The sequence below is a fragment of the Mirounga leonina genome, unplaced genomic scaffold (genome assembly GCF_011800145.1).
Source record: "Mirounga leonina isolate KUSES-001 unplaced genomic scaffold, KU_Mleo_1.0 Mir_129, whole genome shotgun sequence".
In the NCBI taxonomy this organism is placed as follows: Eukaryota; Metazoa; Chordata; class Mammalia; order Carnivora; family Phocidae; genus Mirounga; species Mirounga leonina.
The window spans coordinates 45,979,228-46,006,751 of NW_023270323.1; the positions used below are offsets into that span (position 1 = coordinate 45,979,228).

General features: G+C 38.8%; 1 protein-coding gene across 1 annotated transcript in view; it reads right to left on the reverse strand.

The window, feature by feature from the left end:
• Positions 1-1,454: 1,454 nt before the first annotated feature.
• Positions 1,455-27,524, reverse strand: part of GRXCR1 (glutaredoxin and cysteine rich domain containing 1) — a 308,941-nt gene continuing 282,871 nt past the window's right edge. The window contains exons 3-4 of the mRNA XM_035005064.1: positions 10,594-10,659; positions 1,455-1,749 (exon numbers count right to left, since the gene is read on the reverse strand). Of these exons, the coding sequence (XP_034860955.1) occupies positions 1,570-1,749; positions 10,594-10,659 (246 nt within the window). The 3' untranslated portion in view covers positions 1,455-1,569. The remainder of the gene's footprint in view (positions 1,750-10,593; positions 10,660-27,524) is intronic.

The window sequence follows — 27,524 nt, forward strand, 5'->3', positions numbered from 1 at the left end:
TCGTTTTCCAATGCCTTTGACAGTTTTTATTTTTCATTATTTTGTTCAAAATAAATGTGCTGTGAGTAGGAGGCTTAGCCTGCTATAAACCATTCCACTCTCACTGATTGTCACTCCCCATATTGGATTTCTTACAGTTCCTCAAACACACAACTTTTCTCTGACCTCTGGGTCTCCACAGCCGCTATTCCTTTACCTGGAGCACAGTCACCCTTGCTCCGTGGCTACCTTGTTTCCAATAATCCTTCATGCAAGAGTTGAAACATCGGTTGCTCCACAAAGTTTTTTCTTACCATTTTTTTTTTTTTTTGGTTTTTTGTTGTTTTTTTAAGATTTTATTTATTTATTTGACAGAGAGACAGCACAAGTAGGCAGAGCAACAGGCAGAGGGAGAGGGAGAAGCAGGCTTCCAGCCGAGCAGGGAGCCCGATGCGGGACTTGATCCCGGGACTCCAGGATCGTGACCTGAGCCGAAGGCAGTCGCTTAACCGACTGAGCCACCCAGGCGCCCCTTTTCTTACCCTTTCTAATGCATACAGGTTGGTTCTGCTGCTATAATTCCTGTAGCACACTGTACCATTTGTGGTATAAGACTCACCTTGCCTATATTTATTGAACACTTTCTTCCTTCTTAGAGTGTGAGCCGCTTGAGAATAGAAACCGTACTTTATACTAAGCCTCACCGATAAGAAAGTACTCGGTAAAGATTATAGCTTTCTACAACGCCACAGTGTAAAATGTTTTGATTACCTTTTCACAAAGATTGCGCAAGTGATTTATTAAAGTCATTCATAACGGAATCCATCAGGATACAGATGCATGTACAAGTAGGCATCAACCAATAATTATAACAAAATTTCTTTTTGTCCACTTTGCTAACATTGACTGTGTGTTCAAACTATGTCCGGCTCAGAAGCACAATAGCACCTTTTTGGAGGGTGTTCAACATCAATAGCACAAAGCAAATATTTAAAAAACTAAGTCCAGATAAGTCTTCTGGTGGCTTTTATATATGTCATCACCAAGAAATCCACCTGATAACATGAATGATTTATCATTCATGTCATGAGCTCCGAGACTGTTTTACAGCTTTAAAAAATTCTACTAAGTATAAATATGATCATATTCTTTTCCATTATCCAGAGCTCTCTTTCTCTCTGTAGCAGAGATACACAGAAATGCGTTATGCATCTCGGGAGTTGGATTAACTCATTCTAGACAAGAGGGTGACACTGCAATAGGCATCATTAGACATATTTTGTCTTCTCTTCAGGAAACCAAACACATTTAACAAATCAGAGTTTGGATATCCTGGAATGCTCCTGGGCACTCCATTAATTTCAAGTAGGAACCAGGGTCTAGCACAGGGCATGGCACATCGTTGTGAAACACACATTTATTTAATAAATCAATGAAAACGGCCACAGCAAAAATTCAAAACAAAGGCAATTACAATAAACAAGGTTTATTGATTAGTCCATAAACATGACCTTTAAAAAAAAAAATAGTATAAACCATACAACTGACTTTGGTAAATAAAACAAGGTGCTCCCCGGGTGGGAGGTCCACCTAACCAGCACAGCTCTTACAGCGCTGAAGACCATTCTCATTGCAGGCCGTACACTTCAAAGCTTTGAAAGAGTCTGTAAAGCAGTTTCGAAACACTGACATCTTGCTCCCGTGGCAGACGGAGCACGGAAGAAAGCCAAAGCCTCCACAGGAGGGACACTCATGTGGATGCTGCACTCTCTGTAGAGGGACAGGAGAGGACAGAAAATGCGTTAGCATGAACAACTCAATCAGCCTTCCTATCATTCTGTATTGTGGATGGTTGTAAAATAATACTGGCATAATATGGCCGTGGACTTGAAATCACCGACCATTTATGCACATTAGACCCAAGGGGAAAGCTCGCTGAAGTTTCCCTTATTATCCCATTGACGGCCGTCAATAGCACAACCTTGGTTTGTGAAGGCTGGTACATTTTAGGTCAAAGGGTCCATATCCCAGGGAATCTATCATATGAAAACACATATTTACAAACCAAGCAATGCAGGAAATGGTTCTTCGCATTAGGGGAAAGTACTGTAGCTTTCCCTTTAGTATCTCTTAACAGTTTTATATCTTTGTTTATAGAAGAGTATCACTAATAGTGAGTCTGGAAAATCAGAAAACTAAAAGCTGAAGAATGGAGAAGCCACTACCAACTGAAGATTTGTTGTTGTATTGCACATTTGAATAATGCTTTGTTTTTTGAAAAGCACTCTCAAATGCCTTATTGTGTAGAATCTTTCCTTACCCCATCCTTTACACATACAGACACCTTCTACTGCAAAACAGATAATTCAGGCATCTTTACCCTCATTTTATACTTAAGGAAATAGGCATTGAAATCTTAAGACATTTATCTAAGTCCATAAAACTTCCCACAATGGCTATCTGCCGTTCTACCTCAAGTAAAGATAGAATACCCTCCTACTAGAATAAAAATAACTGTGCGGTATGTTGAGGATAATATTTTGAAAATTATTCACACACATTTCTATTTGCTTCTTTGAGCACATATCCTTTGCTGGAGTCCACCAGTGGTATCCATCAGCTGTGGAGAGATTAGGACGGAGTCATTACAGAATGAATACAGAAAGAAAAGTGAATTAAGACCAAGCTTCTGACTTGCAAAATAGGAGTCTGCAGCAATGTTTGAAAGCTTGGCTTTGTGAAGAGAATAATTGTTAAAATAAGATTGGGAAATATGAATCTATACACACCCACAGAAACACACTCAGACAAACATATTTTATATACACATATGTATGGCTGTTCTCTAGAGACTCACAACTGCACACACTAAAGTCTCCAAAGCACCCAAATGAAAAGAAACCTGATTAATTAGTTTTAACCCACCATTTTCCCAGGACATACAGCTATGATAACCCTTTCCCCAGGAAACAACTATAATTCTCTCACAATTAGTACCTTAAGGAATGCACTTTGGGGAACAAACATTAAGGGCATGATTGCCTGAAAATTTGTATGTTCCCAGACTCCTTTTCAGATACACATTTTCTCTATATAGCAAAGTTCACTTGAAATTACAGTTTGACTTAGCTCTTATAGCAAGATGGCAAAATACATGTAATATCTCATTTTTAGCAGCACTTTGATGGAAAGTAGTGACTGGCAAGCTGAATGAAACAAACAAGGAACTTTATCGAGATTATAGATTCAAAACTGTCACAAAAAGTTAGATTGAGCATGTACAGCAATCTAGTTACTGTGTAGGTGGGTTTTTGTCATTCCTTTGTGCAAGAATTGACCAAAACATGGTATAGTGAATTTATAATCTTACATAATATTAAAAAGTCTTTAGAAAAGCCCCTTCTTTAGGAAATGAAGAAATTCCTTCATAGGAAAAGGAGCTACTTTTAGTAGCTCTCAGGATAGGAAATGAAGGGAGTTTAAAGCAAATTATAGGAGAATTAGTAAATAATGGTGTTCTTGTCAAATTTTAGAAAAATATGATAAAGATAGGCCCTTGACATTCACTAGAGCTATGCTAGAGGTTTATATCAAAAATATATAATGACTTGTACAGCAAGAGCCCTGACTTGTCAGAACAGATGTTGGGCTGGCCTAGGCCCTAGAGAAAGGACCTGCAGGACCCCTGAGTCCAGGACTTCACCCATTAGTGCTAGATTATAAGTAGGTCTGGGTTCCAAGTCGAATAGGGTTATCAAATTTTGCAATTAAAAATATGACATGCCCGGTTAATTTGAATTTCAGATAGACTACAAATAAATTTTTGTATAGGTATGTCCCAAATATTGTCAAACTACAGAAACAGCCCAAGTGTCCCTTGATACTTGAATGGATAAAGAAGATGTGGCAGATATATGTAATGGAATATTACTCAGCCATCTAAAAGAATGAAATCTTGCCATTTGCAAGGACGTGGATGGAGCTAGAGAATATTATGCTAAGTGAAATAAGTCAGAGAAAGACAAAAACAGTATGATTTCACTCATATATGGAATTTAAGAAACAAAACAAATGATCATTGGGGGAAAAAAAGAGAGAGAGAGGCAAACCAAGAAAGAGACTCGTAACTATACAGAACAAACACAGTTATCAGAGGGGAGGTGGGGGGTGATGGAACAAATTTAAATACGTGATGGGGATGAAGGAGTGCACTTGTTGTGATGAGCATCAGGTGTTGCATGGACGTGTTGAATCACTATATTGTATGCCTGAAACTAATATTACACTGTATGCTAACTAACTGGAATTTAAATAAAAACAACAAAAAAAAGAGCAAATCCCATGGTCATTCCTCTTTAATAGTAGTTTTTAACTTTATTTACATCCATGCTCGTCTCCAATAACATATTACATGGGATCCCCAAACCTAAAAGAGTTAACATGATAAGTGCTGTGACTGAAACAGAAGGGGGGGGCGGTGAGCAGGTCTGGAGCTCCCACTGCTCTATTAGCCTCCAGGAATCTCATTCCTATTAAGTCATCCAGCACAATCTACTCCATTTGTTCTTCTAATAAAAATAAATAATTCAGTCATTTCTAGCTGTCTCCTTCAGAGAGCACTTTTGTTATAATGTCAGACTGTGGTTCCAACTTAAAAGAGTTTCAACAAAGAGAAAAAACTGGCTTGGATTCGATGTATTAGATGCAGCTAAATAGATGGTTCCGCCCTCAGGACAGATGTTGAAACAGCTAGAAAAGTCCCCTAAACAATGTTCTAGGAAGGAGGAAGAAGGAATAACCGAAGTTAACAATAGTTATTATTCATAGCAACAAAACAGACTTTCTCTTTCAATGAAGAGATTTACTGCAGAAACATTGAATGTGAAGCAATTAGTTCTTCCATGCCCTGTAGCCCAGCAAAGCAAGAAATTATGCAGACCCGGGTGAGACTAACACACAGAGGACTGAGTCTACAGAATGGCCATTCTTTGGAATGGGGGTTTGGGTAGAGGCATGTCTCTTTGGGGTGGAATTCAAGAAAAAAGGAAGGAGAAGTCATCCTCTCCTTTTACCTATTTCTGTTCACATATACTTGGTGAGAGACTTTAAACAAATAGATACTCAGCAGGTGAGACACTTTCATGTATTCATCCATTCCACAGATATTGAGTGTCTACTTGCCAGACACTGTACAAGGCACTGGGGATAAAGCAGTGAGCCAGACACTTTCCTGTTCACTTCATAGTAGCTCTCAGCCCTACCCTTAGGTCTTTGCATAAGTCTACTCCATACTGCAATCATCTGAATTGAAACACAGAACTCCAGAGTCTCTAACAAAGGACCAAGGGGACAAGGATAAAAGGGGAGAACTCATGAATGGCTATCAAATAGATTTCCTTTGTAGCACAAACTCAAATTCAGAAATATAAAGAGATTTTCCCCTTATCTAATATAGAAACATCAAAGGCTTTCAGTGTCTTCCTCGAGACTAGAAAATGAATATATTTATTATTTTTAACCTCAGATTGCCCACTCCTATTCTAGTAGAGCTTGAAAGACTCTTACGTATTCCAGCAAAGAGGAATTAATTTATCTGAGTTTCTGTAACCATAAACCTCACCATCCAAATTGTCTATGGAGCAAATTTATCCACATAACAAACTGTCAAAGAGTGCACACGTGGCATATAATCATCTCTGGACAATTTACTCTGTCTCTGTATTTTGTTTTAAACTATAGTCAACAATTTAATTCAGCAAATGCTTGTTAAGTGCCTGCTAAACACCTCTGTCTGATCAAGCTGCTAATAGACACAATCTTTCCTGATAATCAGAGCTTCCAGCACCCTCCATTTGCAGACTTGAGAAAGAAGCCACTGAACAAAATGCAGACACAGAGGAAATTTGTAGCTTACTATCCTAAATGTGTAAGTCTAAATATATGAGTCCGATTCTTGAACCCAGGGTGATGGATTGCCACAGACCTACTTAAAAAGATGTTCAGATTTCAGAGAGAGGCAGACAGGGTACATGGCCTGATTTCCCAGGTGAGTGGGTGGTGCTCTCCTGCTGTGGTCTATGAATACGCCATGGCCACCCCCAGCAGGAGGGGCAAGGGGCGATCATCCAGAACTCTGCTTCTCCAGGGAGGGTTAGGACAGTTTCTGACAGCTCCAATGCCCTGTAAAAATACCCATAGCATCCTCCATGTGTAGCTGAAAATCTTACTTCTGTTCTTCATGAACAATAAATAAGTAGTCACCAGCCCTCAGGGGAGAGTCAGATTTTTTCTTTTTAAAGATTTTTTATTTATTTATTTGAGAGAGAGAGAATGAGAGAGAGCACATGAGAGGGGGGAGGGTCAGAGGGAGAAGCAGACTCCCTGCTGAGCAGGGAGCCTGATGCGGGACTCGATCCAGGGACTCCAGGATCATGACCTGAGCTGAAGGCAGTCGCTTAACCAACTGAGCCACCCAGGCGCCCGGGAGAGTCAGATTTTACAAGAAAAAAGTACAGGAAATGGACACTATGTTGGCAATCTCATTAGAATGACAAGAATGTTTGTTCATATCTTTAAAAAAAATAGCGAGGCTAAAGCTTACGTGGAGCGTCTCTACCATCTGCAATCTTTAATTCAGTATCTGCCATAATCAGGTGTTTGTTAATACATCTCAAGGCTCCCCTGGCTTTCTCTGTGTGGACTCCAGCAGGATCAGCTATCCATCATGGTTATTGTTTAGGGGGAGCCTTAAACACTTCTCTGCTTCTAATCTCCAGCTTGTTTATTCATATAAAGGAATTCATAAATATATAAATAAATAAATTTTACTCAAATGGTGTTTTCATTTCATCCTTCTCACCCAAGCATTATCCTACATAAAATACTGAAAACTAGGACCCGAATTATGAGGACCAGGACAGTCATTGCTACCATGTAGCACCAAGTAACAGCAAACTAGAACCTGGCAAGATCTGTCTGGGTTCTCTTGAAAGTTATCACCAATTTACCTATTTCCAGGATGCCCCACCCCTAGTTTCCAAGAGCCTAGTGTTAAAATCTAGCATGTTCCCTGGACCTAATGCTCTGTCTACTTGAGCCTTGGGTCTTGCCACATATGGTCAGATTTCCCAGACAACTACATGCCACTTAATTTGAGAGTCATGGCAGCATAGATTCATGCTTAAGACCATGGGCTTTGGAGTCAAGGTGATTAGAAGCATGAATCAAACACTATGTGTAAGATCTTCAGCAAGTGATCTAATCCTCTGTGCCTCCATTTCCTTGTCAGTAAAATGAGGATAATAACAGAACCCAACCTGCTGAATTGTTGTGAGGTTTCAATGAGTCAATACATGTAAAACATCAAGAATATTACTTGCTACCTAGTTAAGTCCTCAATGTTTCCAACCTCATGAATATTTAACTCCTACTCTGCTGCCAAAAGTCAACTTGAAGAATGGGATGGGTTTAGACCTGAATCTTGTATCCCTTATCCACTTTTCTTGGCTCTTCCAATTGCCTCTCCTGAAGGTCAGTATCATTACCTAGGTTAGTGAGCCTTAAGCCTCCTTCTCAGCAGAGTTTAGGGCTTTCTTGGACAGCTGCAATTTCTCTACCAGTTTTGTTATATGGGAAAAGCAGCCTAATAGAGTTATAGCACCTTACAGCAACTACAACAGCAGAAGCCAATACCATACAATTCTTTTCAACATCACGAATAGTCTTAAATATTTGCACCTTACTTTTGTCATCTGTAGAATGGAGACAGATTTAATGAAGAGGAAAAAACCTTCTTTCCAAAATTCTTTGAGCTGAGAGAGAAAGGTTATATTTATATAGCATGATGGTGTTAATCAAGTTGAATTAAGGGATTATAGACTCAAAGAATAAAAGTCCACGAACAGCTAAGCTAATCATCAATCTTTAAAAAGAATAATGAGAGAGATTTACCCTATATGACTCTAAAAGATGCTGTTAAACCACAGAAATGAAAACAGTATGACATTGGTACAATAAGAACAGACTATGGAACTGACTAGAGAACTCAAACCAAGACCCAAGTATAAATGGGGATTTACTATGATATAAAATTGGCACAACAAAGCAATGAAAAAATAGTAGATTATTTAATAGGTGATTTGGGGAAACTATCTCATCATAAGTAAGAAAATGAAGGGCAACCCTGTTGGGACCCTTCTCACTCCTGAGAACTTTTTCTGTATCTTCACTTAATAAATTTCTATCGCTTTACTAACAAAAAAAAAAAGAAAGAAAGAAAGAAAAGAAAAGAAAATGAAAGTGCATTCCATATGAATTAAGACCTAGATGTGAAATGTTATAAAGTTAATAGAAAGTAATACAGGATGATAATTATGTGAACTTAAGATGAAAGTTTACTTCATTATGAGGAAGAATGATCAATTTGATTATATCAGAGGATTTCTATTGGATGAAGGACATCATGAAAGAAACTGAAAAAAGGAAAGGAATATTGACAATGACTAAAACAAACAAAAAATTATTTAGAATACGGAAGGGGCTTCTGAAAACCAACCAAGAAAAAAAAGACAATTCCAAGACTTTTAAGATGTAAGGTGTAAGAATACACAATTCACACAAGAAATTTAAAATCTAACAAGCATAAATGAGATACCTAAACTCAGTGGTAATCAGGAAAATGTAAATTAGAACAAAAGGGCAATATATATTTACACCTATACCCTAGCAAAAATTAGAGAACAATACATTAGAGAACAATATAAAAGAATAAAGAATGCAGAAACAAACAAATAAAAGAATGTGGGAATACACTAAACTTCTTTCTCTACAAGAGGGAATATCTGCAAGGTGCAACCATTTCAGAGACCCATCTACCTGGAAAATTAAGTATATGCTTAAGCAATTTCTACTCCCAGAGATATCCATAAGGGAACATGTTCAAGGCTGTTCCTGGCAGCACTGTTTGAGAAGGGTGTTGAAGGACATTGGGGTATCCATTGGTGGAAAAGTAGGTAGGTAAAAAATAGTGGGTGGTCACCATGGAGCTGCACTGTCCAAAACAGGAACCACTGGCCACATGTGGCTATTTAAATTTAATTTTAAATCAAGTAAAATTAAATAAAATTAAAATTTCAGTTTTTTAGTCACACTAGCCATATTACTCATGATAGTAGTGGTTATAAAGTGCTCAGTAGCCATATGTAGCCTGTGGCTCCTACTTTGGATAATACAGATATAAAATATCTCCATCATGGAGTAGTTAGAAGAAATGGATTAAATGTTCATACAGTAACATAGATGGTCCTTAAAAACATAGCATCTAGTGAAAATAATTTGCAACAAAATTAGGTAAAGTACATAACAGCATTACATGAATTAAAAATGTACACAGAAAATAATAATACACTTTAACCCAGTTAAATCATTTAAATAAAAAGATATGCCAAATTAATGGTTTCAAGAGGTTGGAGTCGAGTATAGAGACAAAAGGAAAAAAATAAATCCATACATACAGATTTTCAAGCTGAGAGGAGTTTCAAACTATGGAGTACCTGCCCTCATTGTATTTGTCCTTTGGAAAAGATCGCAATATGAATAAGACATGACTCCTAAAACCAAGGCATACATAGTTCATTTGGGACATGAGTCAAATAACCAAAGAAAAATAATACAAAAGTCAAAAAAAATTTGATAAGCATCCAACAAAAAGAGAGTTATAGGAATTCCAAGGTGAGAGAGACCAGGAATGATTTGGGGAAGAAGGGATACTCTATGTTGGTCTTGAAGATGGTGGAAGGAAATGAGGAATTGGACCAAGAGCATTCTAGTCAGACAAGACAGCTTGCACAAAGGAATGGTAGGAAAAAGCCACAAATAGTTCTCTCTTTCAGGTGAGGTACAAAAAATGGAAAAGGAAACTAAAGCAAGAAGAGCTGGTAGTGGCATATAGATAGATACTGGGTGACCATATTGCCCAATTCACCTGGGAATGTCCTGGTTCATGTGTGCAGGCCCAGAACAATTATTAATAGACCCTTTTCACTCTCAAAGTGTCCCAGTTTGGGCAAGAAAACATATGACTTTCCTACTGATAGAGAGAAACAGGCTGATAAAATAGTTTAGCGGAGGGCTTCCTGGTTCCATATTGATTGGATACATTATATATTTGAACCAAGCACTGCTCTGATGCTATAATTATAAGGATTGGAACAAAATTAAAGTGTGCACTTTTGGATATACCATTTTTCTGTAATCTTTAGAAATGATAAGCTGGTCCATGGGAAAAATAATTTAAATGAAAAATTGTAAATGTGCCTCAAGACAATTGCCTGATTCTGAAACACCTCATCAACATCTCTATTACGAAGAATTAGGCTCTAATAATGCTGACTGGAATTCTCACCTAATAGTATGAGGTTGGGAGAAGCTAACACCAAAGTCACTCCAGCTGGAGCAAACCTAATGGCAGGTGATATCAAATTAAAACTACCACACGTATCCTGTTCCATATTTGTAAGAACATGAGGAGAAAAATGCAATTAGGAAAACTCAATTACAATCAGAATGTGTTTAACATTTTGATTACTAAAAATAAGTTGCTAAAAGCACAATTACCTCAATTTTGGTTAAGAGGTCTTGCAGTTCTCCTGATTCATTCATTGACAAAATTTTCTCAGCACCCTATTAACAAGAAAGGGTTGGGGGGGAGAAAATCCATTTTGTTAGTATTGGAGGAAACAAAGTTCTAGCCAGGAGAGAGCTTAACCCACAAGATATGAACACCATTCTTCCCTTAAGATCTAAGTAAACTTGCAACCAGGAGGCCAAAGAGGGGAGGAAATTTCTTTTTCCCTTCACATATTCTCCCATTTAGTAAGGCTTATTGGGAGCAGAAGAAGACTGCCAGCAGGAGGTGAGAGCTGGGAAGCCCACAACTGTCAGATTACATCCAGATATGGAAGGTTCCAGCACCCCGCCTCGGAGTTGTTCAGTTCTGCCATCTGGAAAAGGAGACCATTGAGCAAATTCCCAGCCGGGGCTGTCTCCACCCTATTCCCAGCAGTGCTGACATGACCCTTCTTACAGTCATGGATGTAAAGATAGCAGCAGCTAATAGCAATAATGAAATTAATAACCACTGACACAAATTAAGCATGCATTATGAACCAGGCAGCCAACATCATCTGATTAGAAGTGGTAGACTCTATTAATAGCACAAAGTGAGCCTCAGTGAGATTAAGCAACAATTCCAAGGCCACGCAGAAAGCAAGCAGAATGGGAATTTGAACACAAGAAGGGAACTCACCCCACATGGAAGGAATCGTGCCATCTGGAACTCCAGAAAGGATTCAGAGCAGGAGAAATCTGAATGCAACCCTGAGCCAATCCCAAACTTGACCATGAAACCGAGAACAGGGGCAATGTTCACACTTTCCAGCAAACTCAGTGTTTCTTCCAACTACCGCGTTCTCCTTTCCTGCCCAGCCTCTTACATTCTCCTACTCGATTTCCCAAAGTAGAGGCATACAGAAGGAAGGAAATTATTTCTGATCAAAGGCAGAGACCATAACAGTTGCTGGCACAGAAGAGGTGTTGAATCAACTTTTGATTAATCAACAAGACGGGGAGAAATAGCATCACACAGTAAATGCTTCTTGGATTCCTCTGCGCACTGGGCAGGGTGGAAAACTCAAAGACTCACTTAAAAAAATTTAAAAGGTCTTTGTACTTAAGAAGGTTACAATAGATTTTTATGCAAACACCCAACAAAGTAAGCCACAATGTAGAATGGAAAGGGAAAGTGTCAAGTGGGTGGTGCAGAGAAGGACAGCGAGGAAATCCTAATATGGGTGGGAAGGATCTGCTTATTGAGGGCAGAGAAGGCTTTCTGAGGTTAGTGGCATTTGATCTGGACTCTGAAGCTTAAGGGAGGTTTCTAAGACAGCGTAGGCAATTTTCAAACAGGTATAGAGGAGCCTTTAGTTCTGGATTTTATTTCAGTTTATCTTATAAAACTCATGTCATCTTAATCACCATCAGAAATGTCAACTTGATATATTAAAAAGCACTATGAATGAAGATGCAGGGTTCCAAAGGATATATGTAGCTCTACAGGGCAGGTTATATTCTTTTACTTGGGGGTGGCTTGGCCAGGAGTACAAAGAGACACACCTACAGTGGGAACCAAGGTAACAAAAGCAGCAGAGAAAACATGAAATTCTAAATCGTAGCCATAACTGGTAATATTCTACTTTTGCTGCATTCTATTTCTTTTAAGAGTCAGCTATGTGCTAAAATGGGAAAAGCTCCTGGGGAATCTCGTCCATGAGCGAAAGCAGTGAGGAGAATATATGACTCATTTTTCCTCAATGAAAGCACATGCACCATAATGACCCCAAACAAAATGAATATCCCAGAGAAGCTATCACACATCTGCTTCCCAGCACTTTTCTTATCTCAGCTGTCAATGAGCCTTAGTCAGTTGTTTAAAATACAATGAATAGGCCAGGAAAGGACTTCTCATTACCTACCAATACATGCAATTTGCCCTGCCTCAGCCAAGTAATTCCAGCACCATCAATAGTGCAAGAGCAGGTTTTGTGTTTCAACAGAAACACAGGCTTTGCTCACATTAAGCAATATACCTAAATGCATGGTAGTCACCTGCTCTTCAAGACACACCTGGGGTCTGGTGCATAGGTGGTGGGAAAAATTCTGCTCTGTACCGGAGTCCTGGGAGCTGAGTACTCGGTGCTCTCTCAACGGCTACTACTCAGTATAGCCTCCACCCACAAGTCCACCTGGCCGGCCCTCAGATCATTTCCTCAGAATGAGCCCTCTGCTCTTTTGCCAACTACTGAGCAGAAACAGTAGTCAAAGTCCCCCGCCTCCCCACTGGGTCCCGCGTCCCCAGCCTCCACCTGACCCTGTCCTTGCCGAACCTAAGTGCAAGCATGTAAGTCTACCATTCAGTTCCACGCAAGTAGAAATTAATCTTTCTCTTCCTTGGCATAGTTTTCCAAGACTTCCAGGATACCTATGGAAATATTTCTAATGTATTTTTCAGTGATTCAGGATTTTTTTCTGAAAATTAATACAATCCTGAAATTAATGATAATAGGAATGGGCGGGCTGCTTTATAGACACTGGCTCTTTTAATCATCAGGGCAAAGTAAGCGTTATTATCTCATTTTTTTAAATAAAGAAAATAAAGTTTGAAGAAAATAAGGAACATGCCCCGCACCTTTTAGTTCATCAACACAAAGCCTAGCCAGATCTTGAATTCAGGTCACACTGCCTCTAAAACCTGCACTCTTTCCATGATGCCATGCATGCTGTCTGCTCATTGATACAATTTATTAGTGAAAAAAATGCTACAGATAAATCCTAGTCTGCGGAACATGACCGTGTATGATTAGGATTCCCTGTTGACAAGGTGCCCAAGAAAGTCAAGTGAGTACAAGCTTTCACTGCAAGGACTCTAAACAATTCATTTGAATGTGCCAGAGAAGCTAAGGAACATCCCAGTTTCTTTCTTAAGTCAGTGTCATGCCTTATTTGGTTATTTCAAATACACTGCATATTCCAGGAAAAGACTTACTTCATTATCAACTTCAATACATGAAATTAGCTCTACTCTCAAATTCTTCCCACCTTAAAATTCTGAGCAAGCTTCTCAGATGAAGATAAGACACTCTACATAATCGTTCCTCATATAAATCACCAAAAAGAGACTCACACCTTCAAGGAACAAGAACAAGTTGAGAAAAGTTATCAGCCCCTTGCTGATTAGGACTGCCAGACGCTTACCCATCATTTTTGATCCATGAATGTGCAAAAACGTGCCACCATACTCATTCATCCTTATGTTCATTCACCTATTTCCACATTCAACACAGTTTGGACCCCCATGATGGGTTAGGCACTGTGCTAAGTGTTAGAGATATAAACAATAAACAAACAAACAAAAAGGCTCCCTGTACTGAGGGAGGTAAAATCTTTTGGAGGAGACAGATGTTAAACAAAAGATCACACAAATAAATGTAAATTTATCACTGTCATAAATACCACAAAAGAGATGTTTGTACAAGATGTTGTAAAAGTATATATAGTATGGTGTAATTAACCTAATCAACAAGATTAGGGAAAACTCTGTAAAGTAATGACTAAGCTGTTATCTTTATGAAAACGAGTAGGTAACTGAGCACATAGATAGAATGAAAGGAAGGAAATTAATTAGGGAAATAAGACTACCAAATATCATATGTACACAACTTTTTATGGTCACCATTTCCTTTGATCCAAAATGAGAAAAATTATGTTCAATGAAACTTCCTATCAGATTCTGCATAGTATTTTGGATTGGTGCCCTGGAAGAAACATAGGGAAGATACCAGGCCACAGTGTGAGCAGTCTATTTTACCAATAAGCTGAGGAGAACATAAAGTTGGTATAAGCCAGCTTAGATTCATCATACTCTTCCAGATCTCTGTGAAGAGTTGCAGGTCAAGGGTTTCCAAACATCATCACTGAAAACCAAAATAAACAAATACAAACACGTAAGTACTTTTTTCTAAAGAATTACTTAAAGTCACTCATATAGATTTTAGCTGTCTCCAGGCTGATGGATCTCCATGCTGATATCCAGGCTCTGCGAGTCCACATTGAACACCCACATTTGGAAACCACTGACCTGAAATTTCTGAGAGGTCCAGAAGAACTAAAAAAAAAGTTCTCATTAACCAAAACCAAACACAACTTTTAATGTATATATACATATAAGCATATTGTGTGTTATACATATATATTACATATTATTTTGTTTTAATTTTTATTGACATTCATTCACATACCACTTCATCTTACTAAGAAAGTTGCTCACAATACAAGATCCATACAATGATATAATAAAATAAAATTTGAATAAAAATTCAGGACATAAGAAATGTCCTAAATACATTTCAAAATGATAGCTAGGATTGAGCCTTAAATTTAACTCTAAGCCAGCTCCTCAGTTGAGACAACGTTTTTCTTAGCATGGTCGTCAAACAACGCAATGCCTTACCATAATACTTTAGACGATCTGGCTACTATAATAAATAATACCCCTGCTTTTTCATCAACCATAAAAATATAGTCTCCAAATAAATACCAGCACAGAAGTAGCTCTTGACTCAAGTTTTCATCCTTCCTGGCTTCAAACAGGCTCCTTTTGCCTCTCGCTTAACTACCTCCCTGCCATATATTTTTTTTCTATTTTATCAGTAAACTGCTTGCTGAGTATCTTCTAGTGACTGGGATGAAACCCAAACTCCTCAGCATGGTCGACAAAAACCTCCACAATCTGGTGGGACCAGCCCTTCCAGCCCTGTCCTTTAATACCACGTACTCCCGACACTCTGAATCTCTCTCCTTCTCCTGGACCTACCAGGTCCTTCTGTGAGATAATGTGCCATTGCCCATGATCTGTACCTTTGCCCAAAGTTTCTTCTATCCTTCCCACCCTCTCCTGGAAAACTTCTCGACGTCCTTCCAAACCCAAACAAAATGTTACCTTACTGATGAAGCTTCTTTGATTTTCCCAGACAAAAATCAGTATTCCTTCCTCTGGGCTCTCAGACCACATTATGCCCCACTGCACAGCAAGCCCAACAGTGATTACAGGGGTTACGACTTCTTCACAGACCCAGTGCTTTGTGTGGTGCACCAGAGACACTCAATAAGTATTTGCCATATTAATGTCTTCAGCCGTTTTGTAGTAAATAGTAGTAAATACAGCATTAATTTCCAAATGGCTGTTTCTTATGATGAAGGCTGATTTAAAAAGGACAGATAAGCAAAGGCATAGATCAAAATGCACCTTGGTGGAGGTAAATCTGCAAGCTGATTCGATTTGATGATAGAATGCCAGAGACCTAGAGGAGTGAGAGGAACGAACACGGTGTAAATGCTTTCTCCTAACCATCGCTTCTTTCAGCAGGACACTTGATGGGAAGTGAAGAGAAAACCACTGCAGGCCACACTCTGATGAAGACGAGGAGGCTAGGACTCTCTAGTGTCAGTTGCTAAAGGATTTTTCTGCTGTGTAATCAGGAGAGCAGATGGCAGGGTTGGCATTCAAGGAGCTCAACCAGTACCTAGCACGGTGACTGCCAAAGGATGGGCTCAATAAATGGTTGTTTCTGGGGCTGCCATGCCCACCAGAACAGGAGGTTACATCAACCCTGGAGACAGGCCACCTGAGCCCTGCTGACAAAGGCAGAATTTACTTTAGGAATCAACTCTGGATCATCTCCAGTACATGAACAAACTCCATTGAGACCCTGGAGTTCTACACCAAACACTTAGGCCTGGAAAATGTTCAAAGCAGGTGTAGCGATATCCCTCCAGTGTCTTAAAAAACACAGTAAAACCTCCATAGAGAATCTCATTCTAAAGAGCATGGTTTTCCTGTGTCCCTGGCAGGAAGAATAAAATGCAAAATTGACTATAAACTAGTTGACTTGTTTTGTGTAATTATATGATACTGACTTTGGGGTTTTAAAAAATGCCTGCCAAAGACAGTGATTTAGGTTTTGGGTAATTAATGCCCAGCCACTTATTTTCAGTGTAGCTATAAAGAACAATTTCTCATGGAGGCCAATCTTGATCTTTTTATAATAAAGCCATATCACCTAAGTAGATGATCATGGGGATATATTATTCTCTTTTCTATGCAGAAGGCCATCTCTCTTGTTCCTTTATTTATTTGTTCTTATTCCTTTAAAATTAATATAAAATCATATAAAAGTGACATCAAGTCACTAGGTTAAAAAAAAAAAAAGATAGTATTAGGGGCTGAGCTAGAAGCCAGAAGATTGTTTTATTTAATAGACTTAAGACTATTACCTACTGTGTCACAAAATTCTCTGCATAAACTGATTTTTAGAATGCAGTGATTAAGTTCACCAAAGTTTTTTTTAATTCAGATATAATTGATATATAACATTTTACTAGTTTAAGGTATACAACATAATGATTCAATATTTGTATATGTTGCAACATGAACACCACAATAAGTCTGATTAACGTCCATAACAGCACATAGTTATGCATTTTTTTCTAGCAATGAGAACTTTTAAGATCTACTCTTAGAAGCTTTCACATACACAATGCAGTATTGTAGGCTATAGTTACCATGCTGCACATGACATCCCCAGTATTTATTTATTTTATAACTGGAAGTTTGTACCTGTTGGCCCCTTTCCCCTATTTTGTCTCCCTGTCCCACACCCACCTTTGGGCAACCACCAATCTGTTCTTTGTACCTACGAATTCGTTGGGTTTTTTTTTTTTTCTTTAGATTCCACAAATAAGTAAGGTCATACAGTATTTGCCTTTGTCTGTCTGACTTACTTCACTTACTAGCATGATGCCCTCAACTCCATCCATGTTGTCAAAAATGACAGGATTTCAATCTTTCTTATGGCTGAATTATATATATATAATATATATGCATATCACAATTTCTTTATGCATTCATCCACTGATGAACAGTGAGGTTGTTTCCATGTCTTGGCTATTGAAAACATCGCTGCAGTGAACCCATGCATATACCTTTTTGAGTTAGTGCTTTTGTTTTCTTTAGATAAATACCCAGAAGTGAAATTGCTGGATCATATGGTAGTTCTAGTTGTAATTTTGTGAGAAACCTCCATTGTATCTTCTACTGTAGCTGAGCCAATTGACTTTCCCTCCAACAGTGCACAAGGGTTCCCTTGTATCTACATCCTCGCTAACACTTGTTTTTTCTCGTCTTTTTGATTATAGCCATTCTAACAGGTGTGAAGTGATATCTCACTGTGGTTTATATTTGCATTTTCCTGATAATTAGTAATGTTGAGCATCTTTTCATGGGCCTGTTAAACATCTATATGTCTTCTTTGGAAAAAAGATCATCTGCCCATTTTTTAATTGGATTGCTTATCTTTTTGCTATCTAGTTGTACGTGTTCTTTATATTTTTGGGTACTAATCCTTTATCAGATATATGATTTGCAAATATTTTCTCTCATTTGGTAGGTTGCCTTTTCATTTGGTGATGGTTTCCTTTGCTGTGCAGAAGCTTTTTGTTTTGATGTAGTCCCACTTGTACATTTTTACAACCAAAGGTTTTCTGACTAAGACTCCAGATTCAATCCTGGTGCCCCCACTTACAAATTAATTAAACTTAGACAAATAAGGTAAACTCTTTAAGATTCAGTTTCATTTGTAAATTGGCTATAATTATGTTTATAGTGTTGTTGTAAAGAATACACAAGATAATATGTAAGTCTAGGACACTGTATGACACATAATAGGAATTCAATAAATGGTGGTTTATTATTATTATTATTATTATTGAACTCTTTGAGAAAATTTGTAATTTAGGATTAATTCTGAGTGCACAAAATTTGATCTGCAAACATTTCCTATCTAGAGTCAATAAATAATAAAAGAAAAGTGGAGATAACAGGAGTATGACATTGCTTTTGGATGATGCCACCAAAAGTAAAGAGAACACAATAAAAAAAAAAAAGGAGGTGGAGTGTCAGACAAACTGGGATGAAAGTGGCTTATTAAAAAAGGTGCATGTGATGTGATGAGCACTGGGTGTTATACATAACTGATGAATTGTTGAACATTACCTCTGCAACTAATGATGTACTATATGTTGGCTAATTGAATTTAAATTGAAAAAAAGAAAAGAAAATGTGATATGAAATTTGAAGACTCTCTAGCTAAGTTGTAGAATTGTTAATGTGTTCTTCATTATGAGAGATTTAACTAGCTTTCAGCTAGGGCTCTCTGGAAAGTCAGAAACTAAGGACAGTTAGTGAAAAATATTACTGAAAAAAACCAAGTTGATTATTTTTCTTGGATAATATGGATATTTAATTGCTCAGCAGGAAAAATATATGAGGAAGATTCACATGGTGAGGGGAATTGAGAGATATAATTAGTTGATCAAAATGTCAGTTATAATTTCATTAATAGGAGGGAGCTCCTACTTAAATAGGCCTAAATCCCAGATGGGATCCAAGGATGTTTAGACATGGACAGGTGACTGAAGAATCATCATTGAAGCTTATGCATTCAATAAAAATTACTCTATCTTTCTTATTATGAGCTTAGTGAAATTATCATCCCTACCTAGTTGCTACCTAGAAAGACTTTTCTGCAGTGTTCTGAAGTTCAGGGTCATGAAATGAAACAGATGTCCCATTTTTATAAGGTACTATAATGCTAAAGAGTCATGAGTTGTCTCATAATCGTTCTTTTTAAACTCATGAGAATAACCCAATGCATCTTTAAACTTGGATGCCCAGAGTTTAATTGAGGAGCATCTAATGAAAGGAGAATCTACAGAAGTGTGGACAACATTAAGCAAACACTTCACTTGGTGAAACACCGGGGGTGGGCAACAATGAAGTTGTAACTACTCCTAAGTCTAGCAATCTTGAGGAAGGTATTATATGACAGAGCCTAACAAAAGAGGTAGCCATGGGAAGGGGGCTGAGAGGAACTCAGCAACTGCCCGAATTGCACCTAAGCTTGAAGGGAACAGAGAACATAAATAGCCTCTCTATCCAGCCTCACTCAGATTTCCCCCTTAGCCTCCCTCTGAAGTCAGAAGGCAAACGATTCTGCGTCTGTCAAGTTTACCTTTCTTTGGCTCAGAACAGGCCAGTGAAGGGGAAAGAATGGATCTGGAAGGGAAAACAGAAAGTAACCAGCCCACCAGCCATGAATCACATGATTCCTTTCATTCTAATGGAGTCAGTCACTGTTTGAGTCCATTTATTATGTGTCTTCAGAACAAGAGGATCAGAATATGAGAATCTTTCTGTAAGCCTAGGGTGAAAGGAAGTGAATCGAGTGGGTAACAAGGTATGTTGGAAAGGCTGAACGGCTGGAGTTAAAACTGTGCGTTCGGCCACATATTAAATCCTGTCCCTGCTACTTATTTGGGTGTGCAGCTTGGGCAAGGACTTAAGCCCTCAAAACCTCAGTTTTCTCAGCTATAAAATGAAGAGAAAAATATCACTATCGGGTAGAGTTGTAAGAAATAAATGAGATAAGGCATGTGACGTGCTTAACATAGTACTAGGCAGGCACACATAGAGCCTTAGTAATGAGAATCATATTTGTTTATTTTTGTTGTTTTCAGCAGACTAGTAGAAGTAATGGATTTTCCACTGAGCCTAATTCCAAAGATCTATTTTGAAAGCCTCACTGTCAACTGTTTTCTTTTTTAAATCAACTGCAGTGACCTCCTTATTGTGGAACTATCCTCCTCCTCTTATTGGTGAGGAGAGAATATTAATTACCCCCACTCCACTGTCACTATCCATTCTCCTTTTTAGTCAGAGAATCCTTTGAAATTTATTTATGCACAGCTTATAGAGAAAGACTGTTTTCCCCAGCCTCCTGGGTAGTTAGATGTAGCCATGGGACTGAGACCTTTCCAGTGAGATGTGAGCAGAAGTGATGCGTACAGCTTCCAGGCCAGACTCTTAAAAGCAAACAGATCAGGGGCGCCTGAGTGGCTCAGTCATTAAGCGTCTGCCTTTGGCTCAGGTCATGATCCCAGGGTCCTGGGATCGAGCCCCGTATCGGGCTCCCTGCTCTGCGGGAAGCCTGCTTCTCCCTCTGCCCCTCCCCCTGCTTGTGTTCCCTCTCTCGCTGTGTCTCTCTGTCAAATAAATAAAATCTTTAAAAAAAAAAAAAAGCAAACAGATCATCCTATACTTATTCTTTTTACCTTTTGACAAGCCTGAAAAAATGTAATGGAGGTGAGCCATTTTTAAACAGGAAGTGAGGACTCACCCTGGAGGGAGGTGCAGTGAGATAAAAATCTCTCATGGAGCAGAGACAATCTATACCTTTGGACCCTGCCAGCTCAGACTTACTTGAGAGGCAAATAAATATCTACCTTGTTTGAACCAATAACCTATGAGTTGTACAAATGGCGGATAAACACATAGATACATAGATATAGATATACATACATATGGATGGATGGCTAGGCAGACGGATGGACAGACAGACAGATTTACGTAGGGATATAGAGACAGAGACAGAGACAGATAGAGATAGGATGAGGATGATTTTATAGAAGTGAGTTGGAGGCCAGCATAAACTCCTGGGTACTGTCCAAAATTTAAGAATTTTTTTCAGCCATAAGATTTAGGAAAAGAAGTAAAACAGGATAGCAATAATAGCCTTGTCCAGAGAGATATCTTATATATATTTTTAGACTCTTTACCCTTTCTTTTAGGAACTCTCCCTGCCAGAAATTTCTTCTCTTTGGAGAAGAACACCGAGGAACTAATTGTGTAGGCAGGTCAGGAAGGATGAATAAAACTCAGGTCTCTAAATCTGGACTAAGAACAAAGCCCGGTACTCCTTTGTCATTTCCCCTTGTCTTGGCCTTTGTGGCCTCCAAAGAAAGCAAGCTTGGGATTTTCTCAAAGTTATAAGGCTCCCGTGATTCATCTCTTGAGAAACTTGGTTATTGCAGGGGTAGGACAATGCCAGGAGCACAGTTCTTAAGGAGTGGGGGAGGGAGGGGTTTGAGCAATGGCCCTAAGTGAAGCCTCTAGTAGTCTATTGAGCACCTCCCATTGACCATGTGCTCTACAAGCATTACCCAATTTAATCTTTACTGTATCCCTGCAAAACATTTTTTAAAATCCTAAGTTTTAAAATAGGGAAACTGAGACTCAAAGAGATTAGGAAAGTATTAAGTGTCACAGGAGTACTTGTTCAAGATTGTCACACAGCTAACAGTTGTCAGGGTCAAGGTTCACATCTAGATCTACCGGGCTCCGAAGTCTATGTTTTTCTTCACTGAACTTCACCTTTTCCCATATATATACACATACCTCTAAGGGATGCTATGAGAATAAAGCATGATACTAACATGTTAAGCCACAGTTTAATATAGAACATAGCAAGCGCTCAATAAATAATGCCCATTCCTACTACTATTCCTATAACCTTTATTATTATCCTCACACACCATAATATTAATAAATTACAAATTTTGCCTAATGTTCAGTGATGGTAGATGATATAGAACATAGTTTTTAGATCTTGTCATTTCTTAGGTCCCCTAGACCATTTCAGCATTTCATTTATGCCTTCAGGGAAGGCAAACTTCTGCTATAAGGTTCTGACCTGTGTATCTCCTATTAGCCTTCCTGAAGCAAAGAAGTAAATGGGTGGAAATAGAGGCCATCTGTCAAAGGAAAGGTCTGTTTTGGAGCATCCAGAGGGTAAATATGTAGTGTTCTTCTTTAGAAGATGGGCTAATGCAAAAGCCATCCATGAAATGACCATTTACCTTACCAACCATTTAATAAGGCAAAGCACGGTCATAGGTACAAAATAATATGCTAATACTAAAAAGATGAAATAATCTAAGAGAAAGGAAAGCATACCTGAAGCAGTAAAAAGTAAAATAAAAAAGTAGATTCCAAGAATAAAAAGAAATAATATAATCAATGAAAACTAGATAAAATGAAGCAAATAAAAACTAGGAAATAGATATTAGTGAAATAAAATATTATAACCAAAGCCACTGCAGACTAAGAAAATTAAGATAAAGAGAGCCCCAGAAACATTTTAAAAATAAAACAAAATGGGGGGAAAAAAAAACATTAGAAAGTAGAAAATTAACCAGTTACGGTATTATGAGGTATGAGAATAAAAGCCAAAGAGTTTTATTAGCATGCATAGAAGAGGTGGCCTCCAAGGCCTGGAGCATAAACCCTCACATGGAAACTACCCAGGCTTTCAAAGCCAAAGCACCAAGTCACTAAACTATAAAAGGTACCACCAAGCAGCCAGTTCCTCCCCTCAGCATCCTAGCCATCAATCTTGACTCCACTTTTCATCACCTCACGTCCACCCCAATCAGGAAATCCTGTTGATTCACCTGCAATGTTCAGTTGGAATCCACCCATTTTTCATCACCTCTACGGCTGATATCCTACTCCAAGGGTTGGCCCTTTCCTTGCTTTTATTCTTGCATGCACCCACTTCTCCGCTCCATGGAGGCCAGAATAATATTCTATAAAGTCAGAAGGGTCACTTCACTTGCCATTCTCCTGATTAAAAGCATTGAACACCTCTGCCTTCCGTTTATATCAGAAGCCAGATCTCATACCGTGACCTATAGGATCCTGTGTAGATGGCCCCAGCTCTCTGACCTACCTCAGTTTCACCTCGGTCTCAAGCTCACAGACTTCCCACTGGGCTTTCTTCCTATGTTCTTTTAGCTCCTAGAACAGGCCAACTTTTTCTCGTCTTAGAGTATTGGCCTATGCTCCAGGGCACACAGTCTCTACCATCAGAATGCATAACTCCCAGGATCTCTTTATGATGGCCTCATTGTAATGCTCCAAGTCTTAGCCTCAAGTCCCAGATCCTTAGACAGACCTTCTCCGATCACCCAAATTAATTAAACTCTTTTTCTAATTATTACCGATCCCAGATCCTATTAACTTCCTAGAAGTTTACAATCGGTAATTTAGTACATACTTATTTACCTGCTCATCTCCCCCAGTAGAATGTAAGCTCCATTGGAGCAGAGACAACAGCTATGTAAGTCAACACTGTGTGTAGCTGGCACCTGGTGTAGGACTGGACTCCTATTAGTTTCTCATAAATATTTGCTGAATGAAACACCATACTGTGGGTGGGCTTCCTTTCCAAAGCTTTGGACTCCCTAGTGGGTAAGAATCCTCAAGATTCAGAACCAAAGGACAGAAAGCAGGATGCTTGGTCTCCATGCCCTTCACCCACATCTGGCCTCCCACTTGCCCATGAGTACTGCCTACCTTAGATATTAGTGTTAGGACAACTGGGCACAACAAGATTGAATTCTGTGGCCCGTCTCCTTGATTGGTATAGTTTGCAATCTGGTCACAGTCTCCCTTCCTGCAGTGGCTCTTTGTTCTTGAACAAAATAAGGTTGAATGACATGGCATTGCCTTCATTGCCAAAAATGATCAAACATCAGCAATTTCTTATTGTTCAACTTAATACATACACACCAGTCCACAAAAAAGGGAGCATAGAATTAATGCTAAAGAACGTGCTACAAATAATAAAATGTATCCAACCAGTCTCTCAAAGGCTACTGTGACATATGGGCATATTTTTTATGTGTATATATGTATTTTTTTATTTAAATTCAATTAGCCAACATATAGTACATCATTAGTTTCAGACATAGAATTCAGTAATTCATCAGTTGCATATATATGGGCATATTTTTAAATAAAAGATGCCGGCAAACACTCAGAAACTAAATTCTGGTTCAATACCGGTTTTGTCTATATCAGACCGTGAGTATCAGTACCTTTTTCTATGAGACTGAAATAAACTATCATCTCTTTACCCCTGACATTTCTGGTCAGGATAAAAAAGCAGGAAAAAATCATAGCACTGGTTCATCCAGCCCAGCATTCAGGAACAAATCAGCTAAAATATAAGACAGATATCCCACACATGCCCAACAGTGACCAGCAAGGCGTTTGGAAGCCCCCAGTAAGGTACATACACTGCTAAGGACTTATATTTTGAAGAGTATGAATACATAGATTTCTCCTCCAGAAGAACTCCATATACTTCCAGATACCACTCCTCATAGTGCAGAATAAATGTCACTGACTCTTGAATTCAGTGCTTTACATCAGAAATTTTCCAAGAGTCTAAGAATTGCGAGAGCAAGCAGGACCCTTTGCAAAGTCTAGCATCAAACCCCATGCCAAGCCATCACCCACGGAGGTGGGATGGGCCTTAGTGAATTCAAAACCCAGGCGATTCAAAAACTAACTAAACAAATTAGACAACCATTTTTTTTTATGTGCCAATAAAACTTTATTTGCAAAAACAGTCAGTGCGCCAGATTCAGCCCATGGGCCTTAGTTTGCCGACCCCCACACTAGAATCTAAAGAAGACAGAAGCCGTCAAAACTGGCTTCACAGCAGACAACCATTTTTAAGGCAGGCAAAGAAATGAAGCAGCGACTCACTGAAAACATATTTTACGAAAACACAGCTCATTGAAGATCAAGGGAAGCAAATCTGGTAGTTGTACTAAGGCATCCAATAATCTCTGACAAAGAGGTAAGAGTTGAATTGAAGAAGGAAGAAAGTGCCTGTAGCTACACATAGTATCCCTAGTGTATAGCCGAAAAAATTATGAATTGGTAACATAGTTAGCCTCCTCCCACCCTGTGTTTTGATAATAACACAACCACTGCAGGCTTATATATCACCACAGGTAACAAAGGGGATATTAAGGTGAAATTAAACTCCAGCAAACATCTGATATGGAATGTAGTGGGCGTGTCTGCTTACTGATGCTTACAAACTAGAGAGTCCACCAAATGCTTTCCTGAGCTCTTAGTGAATTAAAACTGGTTTGGTTTTTTTTTTAATTCAGTGAATGGCAAACTTTATATGAGTTTTAAAAAATTCTCATTGTCCCCCCAAGCAAGATACCTTTAAGGGAAAAGTTGTTTCAAGGATATGCCTTGTTGGGGGGTAGCTTGGGGGAAAAGGTGGGTCTGAGGATGGAAGGAATATAGAGAAGCCAAGAGGCAGCAAAGGAGGATGGCCTCGCCGCTCTGTAGGAGACAAGAAAGATTGTTTTTGCTTTCAGAGAAGGAGGACAGAGAGACCGGCAGGATGGGGAGCGGGCAGGCAGGACAGTGATAAATGGAGCCATCTAAGGCTTTGTGGTGAAGAACCTGAAGGGCCCCCCAGCCAAAACAACTTTAAAGAAGCTCATGTTTAATTGGAAGCTGTCTCTGTCGAAGCCTGTTTCTTTAGTGCAAAGCAAGTCTTGAGTAAATTCTGCTCTGAGTCCTGAGTAAATTCTGCTCCTGCTTGCTTTGGAGGTATCATGTGCAGAGAAACCAGAAGAGGGCCAAATTTCACGTCAATTTCACCATGGCCCAGGAGAGAAATTGCACAAAGAAGAAATAGGTCTGTGGCAGAAGGGATCTTAAGAATGCTGATCACCATGGGACCACCTGGGTGGCTCAGTCGGTTAAGCGGCTGCTTTCGGCTCAGGTCATGATCCCAGGGTCCTGGGATCGAGTCCCACATCGGGCTCCTTGCTCAGCAGGGAACCTGCTTCTCCCTCTCTCTCCCTCTCCTTGTGTCTCTCTGTCAAATAAATAAAATCTTAAAAAAAAAAAAAAAAAAAGAACGCTGATCATCCTACCCTCATTTCCCCTTCAGCCTCAAGAATTCATGAAGGTCTTGGTGAGGATTTTGGACATGCATTGGGAATGCAGTTCTGCAGCTAAACTGAATGTCACCCATATCCTCGGGGGTCAGGAGTCCCAGGCGTCATTTGCGTTTTGCTTCTGTGAAGCCATTTGTTCCTAAATTGTCTGTGTTCATTTGAAAATACTTTTTGATGTCCCAGAAGGACCAAATGTCAAATCAACAACACAACTTGCATTTCGTGGTCAAGAAAGCCAAATCTATTTGTTAATCAGTTTTTTGAAGTACATTCTCAAAATTTACCTGTGACAGACAAAAGTGAACAATGACTAGAGTCAAGAAGAATGATCAGAAAGGTACAAAAATGTCTTCTGTTTAAATTTCCATTTTCAGAGGGGATTGTTCCTTGAAACAAAACCCTCTGCATTATGGAGTAGTCAGGAGACACAAGACATTTTTAGATTAGGTGATTCTCTGCTGGGAAATGAAACGATTGTGAAATTCAAGTACACTGCCCAAATGCAGACCCTGCTGTATTTTGTTTTATTTTTTTTAATGAGAAGACACAAACTTATAAAACTTGGCCACTTTGATGACTTTTTATTCAATCATTTACAATTTTAGAACTTACCATTAACTTCACCAAATATTCGAAGTTTCTCACAGATGGCAAAAAAAAGAGGAAAAATAGCATAGAGGTAATCCAGATTTCAACTTTCAGTGATCTGTTTTAAGACATCGTCTTCCCAAAATGTATCATACCTCTGAGTAATAATTTCCTATTAATATAGAATATTTTTATACCTCTATCAGTTAAGATATCCATAAATGGCATACAAATAAGTTTGTATGTCATTCATTTGCTCAATAGTCAAAATGGCTATAGACCAAACATGTTAAGAGCCTGAATGAGAATATAAGGAAAAGGAGCAGAAATAAACAATATTCAGGAGGTAGAACCCAGAGTTCTTGGTAGCCAAGGGATTGTAACCAAGGGTGACCATCCCATTGTGAGTGATGAGATAAAAAGAGGAATACACATGCATATTGTAAGACATTCACATTTGATTAATGCCTATCTTATTAGTCTGAAATATTAACTCACAAAATTTATAGCACCTACTGAAGTTTATATTTTTACATCACCAGGATGTTATTTTGCCGCTTCTATAATTGCAATTTTGAGGATGCATAACAGAGTCATCTTCAAAACGCTATAATTAAGGATGACAGCTCTCCACAATAAATCTAAACTTGGAGAACTTATGGTTTTGCTAT